Here is a 12,990-nt window from a genome sequence, read left to right on the forward strand (position 1 = left end):
TCATAATTATACACATTTTGATCAATTATGAGAGAAATTGGTCAAATAGATAAAAAGTTGGTGGTCAGTCTTCACACATGGCCATTTATAGCACATTTCCCCTATTGCATTAATTTTGAAAATTCTTGAGTTTTATTATCATCAAAATGTTTTAATAATTAACAAAACTCGTAATTGTGTTGACATAAAGTGTTTGGTATCTTTGGGTCATACTGGTACTAAAAAATTAACATTATAATATATAGTCTTAAATTTTTATACTTTAAGATGATGCGAAAACGATCATGTTTTGATTATGGAGATTATATATATTTGATTACAATTTATTATGCGTTGATAAAAAATGTTCAGGATAATTATAACATGTGCCAAAATTTTCTAAGAAAGAAAAAAAAATTTAACTCTAAATATTAAGTAAAAATTTAAAAAATAATAATTTCCCATCTTAACTAAATTCGAAATAAAGCCTACGATACTCTAGTGGAGTTTCACAGACCCAGATCAGTAACAAAGTGCTTATATCTTAAAAACTACTCTACCAAATTAAATAAAATTTGGAGCATACATTTCATGATATATGTAATGAAACTACTGAAAATTCTAAATCATAATAATTAACCTTTTATATAATTCTGGTACTATAAACATCTCTGAAAGGTTTTAGATAAAAATCAATCCACTATCTGGTCCTGGTTTGTGAAAAATAATTTTCAGCCCTGGTTTATTTTAAATTTATTGGCCCTCTTTTAGGAATTAAACAAACCCTATGATATATAAAAAATAATACTTATATATTATCTTGCAAATAGGGGAGAGCGAGCATATCGATAGAACCTGAATAAGCCAATAATATAAAAAAATTATTAAATTTTTTTTTGTGTCAATATCTTAACATTATTGGTTGGTCCACCAAAGAAATCAGGGTATTCGATTAAGTTTTTATTTGATCTTATTCAAATGTATAAAATCGTTTATAATTAATGAAATATCATTTTAATCAAAATAAAATATAAACATGCAATAATTAATAGGACTATAGTTCAACGATCAACACTCCTTTTAATTTTATAAATGATATATAATAATCAATTTGTGATTTTTAAATAAATCGTTGAGATCTGCGCCGAATCGACCCAACCTGGAAGGCAAGTGTGTGCGTTTTTCATTCTATAACACTTTGATTAATATAATAAAAATAATTTAGCCACGTAATTGTTTCATTTACGCAATTATGATCGCGTAATGGAACCATATTATTTAAATTTTATCTGATGTTAATACTGAAATAAGCTATTAATATTTTTTTTATATATCTTCATCATTTCTTTTATATTTAACATCAATATTCCTTAAATAATTTATCAATATGTTAATCAGATATACTTACCTTAGATCTTATCTCACTTGTCGACATCGTGTTATATCGTTGCTAATATGATTTGAATTTCAAAATTAATACATAAAAATATTAATTAATTTTACTAGCCCCCCCCCTCCCCACCTCCTTTCCTCATACCTACCTTATTTTTAGTCTATTTGCTTTGAACCCCATAAGAGATGAGCAAAATTTAGTTAATTGGCCTGGAATATTTTTATAATTTTTTTTAAGATGGAACTCAATTAATAAGACCTGGAAGATATCGGAAGCTCTCAAGCCATTGACTGTTGCTTTGGATTACAGGAGGGGCAATGTTACCATATATAAAGCCGTATCTTTTGTAGGATACTTAGGAGTTTTGACCGCCATGAAACCTGTATGCTCATTATTTTTTTTATGAATAATTTTATTCTCAATATAAGTTTGACCATGGGACATACCAGACCATTTGTTCCCATTTTTAAATTAAAGGCACTATTATGTTTAAATTTACCCAATATATGCATTTTAGTAATGCATCTCAAAATATAAAATTATAACCTTTTATATTCCATAAATTTTTTTTAAAATTAAATATTATTTTCACTTATAATATTTTAAAAAATAATAAAAGATATAATATAAAAAGTATAATATATTTATTATGGGGCTCTCTCTATTAAGAAGTTCGAAGGGTGCTTTATAGATTTGGAAACATTTTTCAGGACAAGATTTTAGTTTATATAAAATTAAAAAGCATTTATATATTAATTAACTTTTAGTTTGAACCCTCCATAATATGTTACATCGGAACTGTTATAATTTTCCGAACCTTGATAATAAAATGAAAGAGGAAAACAGAACCGTTATAAATGCTTACGATCAGTTAACTGTTTTGAAAATATATTTCTTATTTTTAAATATAATATCCAGATTTATATGTGGTTATGATGTGTCACTTTTGTTATTTAATTTCTTATTCAAATTTTATAATAAAATAAAGAAATACAATTTATTTTATTTTTGTTACATTATTATGGGTCAATTAAAATATATATTAACTAGCTGATAGCCCTTCAAGAATGACGGGAGTGAATCAGATATTTTCCTATCTTATGAGGTGGTGATTCAGAAATTTATTTTGATGAGGGGTTTATTTTAAAATTTTCGATTAGTTTTATAAAATATGTTAATGAAATATATATTTAGTATCTTTAATTTATGTGCATAATAAAAAAAAATTTAAACTAATTTTTTATTCATTTGTAGTTATGATTTATAATTTAAAAACATGTATTCTTGCTAGAAGATGGTTTTGTATAAGTATGCATTTAGTATTTTTATTTGTGTGCACCTAAAAACTCTTTTCAACGTAATCTTTATTCATTTATATTTGTAATTTATATAATATAAAATATATATTCTTGCTAGCTGAGAGTTTGCATAACTATTCTCTATTTAATATTACTCCACAAAACCCTTTTCTAGCAAGAATATGTTTTTTAGATTATAAATTACAAATATAAATGAATAAAAATTTAGTTTAAAAAACTTTTTATTGTGCACACAAATTAAAGATACTAAATATATACTTTATTAACATGTTTTATAAAAATAATGGAAAATTTTAGAATAAACCTCTCATCAATATAAAAATAAATTTCTGAATCACCTCATAAGATAAATATCTGATTCATCCATCATTAAATTCAGGTGAATATTTTGATTCCCCATCATTCTTGACAGACTATCAGCTAGTATAATATATTGTTTTTTATTTAAAATATTTAGCTTGGGCTGGGTTTTTTAAAATAAAACTAGGCCTACTTACCCTTGGGAATCTTTTTTAGGCCATTTAAAAAAGTTTTAACTCTGGCCTATGGGAAAATTTTATTCATTATTGACCAAAGATGGCTCTTTTGACGAGGTTTTTGCCTCAAATGATTTATTATCTATTATAAATTGAAGTGCATTTATGGTTATTGAGAGCAAGCTCTCTTTACCATATCAATTTAAGGGCTTTTTCACGTGTCCACCACCTTGTCTCACCTAATTTTTGCAGCTTTCTCAACTTCAGATGAATTACTCTGTTTCATCCAAGCATCCATCCTTTTATATGATTCACCAAAGAAAGTTGCTAGTCTGTTCAATAATCCAAATAAATTTTTGCCTTCAATATTATCGCATGAATCACATATACAGAGATTTAATATAAAACTGTAACACCAAAAATATACAAAGTACCTGGCCTCAATTCTAATAAGATCTTGCAACCCAACACATTCACCCCGCGCACCATCAAATGATTCTCCAATTATATTTATCATTTGAATTCCATGTTTTAAAAAGCATTCACTCAAGATATCAAAAAGTCCTTTTCCAGAAGAGTTTGTAACTTTTGTAAGTGCGAAAAGCCTTTCTGTTATTTTGCCATTATATATATCATAGGTAAATGGTTGCTTGATCATAAACATTAATGTCTTGAGTACTATTCATTAGCAAACTAAACCATTGTTATTTTTTATTATTCCTGTGATCAAGAACTACATCAATAACTTTGTTAATTCGATTTTAATTTGTCAGAGAGTCTTTAAAATAGCCTTCTCTAAATGATCTCTGAGTATTTGATCATGCTTTGATATAATATGAAACATTTCCAGGATATTCGCAGGATTCAAATTTTCATTTTCAAGTGGCTAAGTGTTTCAGTAGCATTTGATCCTCTGAGGGTAAGTTTTGTTTGCGTAAAAACTTTATTATCTCGCTTTTATTATGTAGACATTGTTATAAATTTGTCTATTTTTTTTATTTAATATTTGAACACTTATTGAATTATCAAATGATTTGTTTTTTGATGCTCTGAGGGAGGTCTCGATTTCACTAATATGTACACTTGAATTATCATGTATTTTAATTACTGAATGCATATATCGAAATTGTTGAGACTGTTGTGAATGTGTTTTCACTTATTGCAAATGCCAGGCAGATTGAGCAGTACACAGCTTTGACTTTATCGCATATTAGTTTTATTGTAGTCCATTTTTTAGGAATTTTTTCACATATTACCATTCGATAATATAATTTATCATATTTACTATTTATTGGTAGTATAGGATGTTGCATTACGAGACCGTGAGAAAATGTCGATTTTTGAGGCCGATCAGAGGAAAATATCAAAAAAAGGCCGATTCGATTTTTTTAAATATTATATTCACATTATTTTCACATTATTTTCATAACGTTGCATGACGCTATACATCATTACCCCATGCTTTTTTTGTTGTTTTTTTTTCAAATGAAGTGAAAACGTTCCTGTTGAGTAGAGTGAAAGCTAAGTTTTGATTAATTTATTATATTATATTTTTTAAAAATTGATTTATTGTAGAAATAATATAGCCAACATTTGTGATTATATTTATTGTTATTAATTCATTGAAATTAAATAAAAAACACCAGGTATAATAATTTTAATAAAATAAATTTTTGATCAATTTGATTTTCTAATGTTTCTTTTTAATATTGATTGTATTTGTGTTATTTTATTACTAAATAAGCTCAACTAACACAGATTGTTAAAATCTTAACCTAAAATTTGGAAAAAATGTACTGTGTCACATTAGATAAACCTAATTGTTTTATTTTAAAAATTGTTTATATAAAATTAATTGTGTATAAATTTTTATTTATTTTCTTTAAAAATATTAATTGATTATATATATAATAGATAATTGTAGTAATAGGATATAATAAAATATTTCAATTTCAAAGATTTATTTTGCTCCTTTTAATACTTCATCAGCAACAGTCCATTGCATAAAATGTATATATTTTCGATATTTATATTGATTCTTGCCACCTTCTGAACCTGAAGACCTGCATAGTTTCTCCTTATTAAGTTGGACTTAGAAATTCTTTAATATTTTCTTAAGAGATAAAGTACTGGTATCAAAACCCGGGAACTCTAAAGCTAAGCTAATTAAATTATTATAATTAATAATCTTATATATTTATATATGGAAATAATGACTGCTAAATGTTCCATACAATAAATGTTTTTTTATGGTATATATGTCCTTGATTTTATAATTTCTCATCAGGTTTTATTTTCGGCGAATTTTTTAACAATATTTTTCTCCATTGGCTAAAAATATTATTGTATCATTTAATATAATTATTCTTACTTTTCGATGTTGTATCTATATTCTACAACTTCAAAATTTAAATAAGTGTCAAAAAACGGAAATGTGCCCAATTTAAACGAATGCATTTAAAATGCACTACATTTAATGATATTTGATGAGTAGATGTAATTTTGAATCATATAAAATTACAACGCCATTTCATATTAATTAATAAATTAATTTCTTTTGTTTGATTTTTATTAAATTTTAACATGCATACAATCAAAAATAGCCAGTGGCCTAATATATGTATATGGTGTATGATTAATGACAATAATACTACCTAGGCTGTCGTATCATTCATTCATATGTATAACAATATAAATCAGCTGGTGACACGCCATTTTGGTTTCCCATGTAAATAATTTATATTTGAATTTTAGGTAACCTAAAATAAATTCAGCCTCATTTATTTATTAAAAATTCGAATGTGAAAATTAACGTGGCTTGTCACCAGCTGATTTGTACTGAGCGACGCTTCAATGCATTTTAATGAATTAATATTCATTCTAGATATAGTAAATGCCATTGCATATGATATATATAATAAATTTGTTTTATAAATTTAAAAACTTAGCCAGTTCCCTAACCCCCCTCTAAGCCAATTGTAAAAATTGCTCTTTCTAGCATAATAAATCAATTGTTAAGATATTATTATACTTTGTCATTTTACATCAAAATGGTTGGTGTAGGAAATTAAGGTAATAGGTTCTTCTTTTCTCCACTAAGAACGCATTATTAAATAGGAATAGTTTCATGAATAATTTTCAAATCAAATATTTTTATTTAATAATATTTACGAATATTATAAAATAATTTTATAAAGCAATTTCAAATAATTCGACAAATAAAATATGTAAAATTTTCGATGAATTATATTATCCATACTCATATTCGTAATATGCATATCGATAATCTAAATAAAATACCAATTTTGAAAAAGGTGTCCATAATGTTGAATCTATGGAGATGTAAATTTTTTTAGCGCCTACAAATAATTCGTTTCAGAAAAACCCCTTTCCACGTCAAAATATTTGAGGGAAGTCCATTATTTTGCACAGTTTTCCTCTAAAAACTAAGATTAGTAATAAAGCAATGATCTCTATATCTTGAGACGCCTATTCACTTATGTCTAAAAATAATAGAATTAATAAGAGAACACAAATACAGCTTTTACAAAAATAATTTAGGCTGATTTTTTTGATGATATAAATTCATTTACGATTATATAAATCTTAGATCGTAAATTCAGTAAATCTTAGATCATAAATCCAGTAAATTTTATTAAAATCTGGAATACACGTCCACTAGTTTTGTTCTTAAATATCTATAAGTCATTCAAAATATAAATGGGTTATTTAATTTTTCAGGATCTATTAATATTTAATGGTAACCATCTTCACAACTATTTTCGGCAATAATATTTTCGCATATTAACCTTAAATATTTTAAGATTATTTGACGATAATATTATGTGAAATTTAAATTTTACAGCTACCCTCATTTGTTATTGTTATAATCTGTGATATAAATGGTGAATAATTTATCATTTTTTATTCATGGCAAATCCAAATTTTTTTTTTGGGGGGGGGGGGCTTTTCCATAAGGGGTTTTTCCCAACAAATTTTGTTAGAAGACTGTGGGCCCATTTATTACAGGTCTATAGCCGGGTTAATCTTTTTTATAACTAAAATGCTTTATTTTTACAAAATTAGTAACTTATTTATTTGTTAAAAATTATTATTTATTAGTGCTGTAAACATTTCTTGTAAAAAATCGAACGCGTTTAACGTTCATTGACAAAAATCGAACGCGTTCACGTTCGTTCAAAATTTTATGATAATTTTTTTTAAAATTTAAATATAAATAAATGTCATATTTTTTAACACAATATATTAGCCATATTAAAAAATAATATAGTTTTCTTTGATAATATAATATAGTAAGTAGTGAATAAAAAGATATTTTTATTTATAAAAAAATTTTCTTTTTAATTTTTAATAACAATTGTTTTTTCAAAATTTTTATCCGATAGAACGCTTGAATGTTAATACGGCATTAGCTATACTAAAAACGCTCTCTACAGGGGCAGATCAGGGAATTGCCTTAATAAACAACTTTTTTAACGAGGGGAATTTATTAAAAACATTTATTGTTTTGTCCGCTTTAAAAAATTGGGATAAGTTATCCTCCTCCAATTCATCCTCTAACTTCCTCATATTAAATATTTTTATAAAAATTTTAAATTTGTCATTTATAGCATTTTTATATTGTAAATAAAAATATAAAATCCTAGGTATAGTAGATTCAAAGAAATTATTTTTATAACTTTTATATATCATATAAAAGTTAATTTTCTACAATAAATTTATACTTCAAATTGTGTTCAACAATTAAAATATAAAATCGTTGATTATAATAGTGATTATATTATAATTTCAAAAATTGACATTAAAAATAAATTCTAAATGATATCAACCATTTTCTATCTATGTATATTATATATAAAATTTAATGATTTTTACTTGAACAATCTAAAATAAATTGTTAACTGGCTACTTAATTATATTGTATAAAATAAAATAATTAATATTACAATATGTCGCTTTAAAGTGGAACTTGAAGATGAAACTGATATAATACTTTTTAGGCATTTTACATTTGGTAAGTATTGAATTAGTTCCTTCAATATAGGTTGTAAACTATAATAATGGCTTGTTAAAAAAATTGAAATGTTAAAAAGGAAAAAAAGCTGATTAAAAAATATTAGATTTTTTTCTAAAAAAATTCGGATTAATATTAAATTTTTCAAATAACATAATAAAAAGTGTTTTTAAAATTGAAAGAACCTTAAATTCGAACGCGTTCGTCAAAAAAAGGGACACGTTCACGTTTAAAGTTCATCAAAGATAAAAGGAACGCCGTTCATCATTTTTATCACAAAAACTAACTTCATTTGAACGCGTTCGTTTACAGCACTATTATTTATAGTTACACACTATTCATTTTTGGAAGGGGTGGGGGGTAGTGTAGGGATAAATTTGTTATAAGCTAAAAATGATATTAATTCAAACAAATTTCTGAGGGTAGAAACGTCCTTCCCCTTCTTTTTTGATTGACCTTATTTTGGATAGGAAACCTTGAAGAGATCTGCCAAATATGAACCACTTCCGCTCGGTTTTAGATGATACAAAATGATAAGCTCAACACGGGCTAAAGTTTTTTTTTAAAATTTCTATATTTGTATTGAAAATTAAGGCATTTGCTAATGACACTATTCTTATGTTATTTTCTCATAGGGAAAGTTTTCGCTCACCGTTAATGAACGCTTTACAACGGACGGTGGTGGATTTGTAGGTTTAATTTTTCTGGAATATTCTATTTTATTATAATATAATTTTTTAAAATCAAATGTTGCAATTGAGTTTTAATTTTTATATCATTATTTATAAAGCACACATAATTACCTTATAGAATGGATGAGGAAACGGCATAGTTTAGCCAGAGATATGGCTAAATTTAAATAATTACGACTAATAGCCATAACCTTAAATGAGTCTGGATAAAAGTTTTTTTTAGTTTTAAATTTTTTGTGCATTTATTTTTTATCATGTTTTTTACACCAAATATATGGAAATATTAAGTAAAAAGAAATATATGGTATAATTAGTCATTTAAATGAAGGATGAACAAAATAATGTATAGGTTTTGACTAACTCCAAATACTCATATAATTTAAAAAAAGAACGATGGTAAAAAGTAATCTATAAATAACAAAAAATTGGAAACTTATTTTTTTTACATAATTTGTCCCTTCTTTTTTTTTTTTTGGGGGGGGGGGGGGGTCCTATAAAGTATTTTGCCCTTTTGTTAAAAATTTGTTATTTTTTTAAATCCAAATATTAATAATTTCTTTTTTCCCAATATTTCAAATAAATAACCAGACCTATTAAAAGAAACATGAAAGAAATAGAATATTTTTATGCAAAATTAAAAGTCATGGCTAGATATGGCACAGAATTTAAAAAGAACACACTTCGTCTAGAACATTTGAAATTGGCTTTGTCTTTAATCGTATATTTATATAATTTTAATGACCACGGCTATCAGCCATTGACATTTTTATATGCTACGGCATAGTCGAAAATAGCTAACTTAATCTTTACTTATTTTATCATTATTTATATAAATGATTTAATCGTTAAATAATGTAAGGTATACTTTTATGGCTCATTGGGTGTAGGGAAATGAATTGGCTATCATTTTTCACGAGGGACCTAATGGCGAATGCTCTTTCTTTCCAGGAAGCCAGGGAACAGCTTAAGTTGGCGCCCCTAATAGCTCCCGTTTATTTTATCATAGGCGGTCTTGATAAAACGCAAGTTAATTCATTTTTTAAAAAAAATTATTTAGAGTTATTTTTTTTACCACAAACCATTCGTTACGTAGTTTTAAAAAAAAATCTATATCATATGCTATTTCCAGATGGAAAGTTTTATCAAAGCAGAGACATGTTTCCTGCAATTTTTCTTTTATTATTTCCAAACAAAGAATTAATTTTTTTATTAGTATGATATTTTAAAAAAACATGATAGTCAAAAGTCTCTGCACCATTTAATCTTTAATAAAAAACATTGACAATTATGCTTTTTAAAATTTTGATAAATCTACTTGATGTTCAAATTTTATCCTGCAGGCTAAATAAGGTTCTAACATACATTGCCATCTCTAAAAATCCTATTAAGAAAGTTCACTTGGGTTAGTTTTTTGGAGGCTAAATATATTTTAGAAACCTGCAAGAGAAGATTTTTTCACAGAGACCTTTACAGGCCCTACGATCAATAGATCCATACCCGGCCCATAATATATTTTCTAGCAGGTCTGGGTTTTTAAAATTTCTTTATGGGCTTGGGCCTAAATTTTTTAATTTAAATTTAGCTTATTTAAAACAGTTGTTAACTTAAAAAAATATATTGCCATTCTTTTCTAATAATAATAAATTTTAATCTTTAAATTAAATGATTGCCTAAATACACTTAAATATTGTTTATTTTCATGAAATATAATAAATTATTTTTTGGATATGAGCCGGGTTTGGACCTAAAAATTTTTTTAATAACTGGGCTGGGTTTGACAAAAAATTAAGGCCCACGAAGGTCTCTGTTTTTTAGAGAAAACCTACCCAACACAAATTATTTTTAAAAACAAATTCCCTTAACCTGAACATAAATAATATTACTGATTAAATTTTGAATAAATATAACCACAATTTCTTTACTCAACCCATGGGTCGGGTTTTGTAGGCTTCTATATATTAGTTTGAAGTGTTTTTCTTCTAAATTACAATTATGATTAAGTCTAGAAATATATATATAACATAAAACGCTCAGGCCAATGTTATAACACGTTCTAGAATGCAGATGGTAAATGATCGAAATCTATCTGCTTGGCATAATTCATCTAGGGCGCCCAATTGGTACTTGTTGGAGACTAATTACGATTGGTGGAAAAAGCCTTTTTTCGTCGATGATAGAAGGACACCCGCTATTAACTGCCTAAAATATACCAAGCAAACAGGGGTATTGATTTTCCATACAATATTACATAATATTGTTTTGGTATATGTGAAATGTTATTGATTAAATTGTAAATTTTATTTTAATTTATTATCGAATTCAGGTCTCATGGATATGGAAATATATAGAGTTGTTAAAAGATACTTTTTAAATGGATCTAGATACAGATACATCGTCTAAAATAATATCTAGATACAGATGTTTTAATCAAAAATCTATCTAGATACAGATACATATACCACATTTTTATATCTTAGATCTTTTAACAACTATGGAAATATATAGGTTCTTTATTTTCATGTAATAGGATAAGAAAATTTATTTTTCATGGGCTAAATAAAGAGATGTGACAATTTTTTATCACTTTCTTTTTAACTACGCTAATTCAAATTTTTATTATTAGAATTTTATTATTTATTATTATTTCTATTAGGTCCAAACAAATATATATTTTTTGACCATTAAAATAGATATTTAATTCTTTTTAAACACATTTTTATTACATATATTATTGATAGACGATAAATTTTTCAACCCTCTATGACGTACTCTCTACTCAACCAGTTTTAAACAAAGTAAGAAAAACTTTTTTAATTTTTATATGATTACTAAATTTTTAATCTGTATCACCTTTATTATTCATAATATTGATATTTCTTTTGTAAAAATATAAGTTAACCGTATATTCTTCTCTTATGAATGTCAAAGCTGGTACCATCGAAACTTACTTAAGAGAATGTCCTAATCCATGTCCACCTTGGTGAAAATTTTCACCACGACTAGTGTAATGATTGTTCTAACAATTCTATATAATTTATAATATTAAATGAATTTTATTTTAGAGAACAGTATTATCTATAATAATGCATAATTGTTTATTTTTGATTCTCTTATTATTACTTGTTATTACTTTTTAACACTGCTTTCTAATAGAAAAAAAACGGTTGTAAAACTTTCATTAAATTTATTTTGTCATGCCAACAAATTTATATAGTATTAATGACTATTAATTTGAAATGTATATGAAAATTTTTACTGATCAATTGAAATCTGTGCATTTAATTTATACGCATTTATTAGAATGCATTTTATATTATTAATAAAATCATTACGAATACATATATATTATTAATAAAATTACAGTAAAACTTCGATATAATTTTTCTCAAGGGAAAAAAATTTTGAACATTATATGCGGAAAATGTTATAACGAGAAATATGTATTTTAAGCTGAAAATATATAGGCTACATTTGAATATACATTTTTTTTAAAAAAATTTAAGTTCAAAAGATTAAAAATTATGATTATCTCAATCACAAATAAAACGACTTATATGATATATAGAAATAAAATAATACGAAAATTTGGTACTTTTTTAAATAAGGTAGCTAATAGTATAGTTGGGTAATGCCTAGATCTGTGCGCCCCTTTTTTGATTACGCCAAAAACGCCGCCGTTTAAGAAAATCACGCCGGCGCGCCGCCTATTTTTATATCGAGGGCGCACGGCCGGCGCAGAATTTTCTTTCATATTTCATACCTTTTTACTCTAATAATTAATCAACATCACTGTTGTAATTTTTTAAATGTCAATCAGGGTTTTGATGAATTTTTATTTTCTACTATTTTAAAATCATAATTATTTGACGTCATAAAAATCTAAAATTCCAAAAGTTACCAAAATTTTACACTTTTTTAAAATGGATGCATCTACATTTAATAATTCTATAAATAATTTTAGTATCCTAACTCTGGATAATATAAAATCCATAGTCTGGAAATTTTTTTGCAAAAGAATTAGAGAAATTATTACTGCTCTAAGATATAAAACTGCACAGGTTGAATTTGAATTCGAGAAAGACAAAAAAATGTGTAA

General features: G+C 25.6%; 1 protein-coding gene across 4 annotated transcripts in view; it reads left to right on the plus strand.

Moving 5' to 3' along the window:
• Positions 1–12,050, plus strand: part of LOC135922650 (acid ceramidase-like) — a 42,173-nt gene extending 30,123 nt beyond the window's left edge. Inside the window, exons 7-12 of one of the 4 annotated variants that reach the window (XM_065457076.1) lie at positions 1,610–1,754; positions 8,838–8,895; positions 9,754–9,920; positions 10,929–11,117; positions 11,633–11,689; positions 11,789–12,043. In XM_065457076.1, coding sequence (XP_065313148.1) covers positions 1,610–1,754; positions 8,838–8,895; positions 9,754–9,920; positions 10,929–11,117; positions 11,633–11,689; positions 11,789–11,878 — 706 coding nt within the window. In that variant the 3' untranslated portion in view covers positions 11,879–12,043. Of the gene's footprint in view, positions 1–1,609; positions 1,755–8,837; positions 8,896–9,753; positions 9,921–10,928; positions 11,118–11,632; positions 11,690–11,788 lie in introns of all 4 variants that reach the window. The other 3 variants (XM_065457075.1, XM_065457077.1, XM_065457078.1) reach the window with 3 other exon arrangements.
• Positions 12,051–12,990: the final 940 nt, after the last annotated feature.

The sequence above is a fragment of the Gordionus sp. m RMFG-2023 genome, chromosome 1 (genome assembly GCF_954871325.1).
Source record: "Gordionus sp. m RMFG-2023 chromosome 1, tfGorSpeb1-WG-v2, whole genome shotgun sequence".
Taxonomy (NCBI): domain Eukaryota; kingdom Metazoa; phylum Nematomorpha; class Gordioida; order Chordodea; family Parachordodidae; genus Gordionus; species Gordionus sp. m RMFG-2023.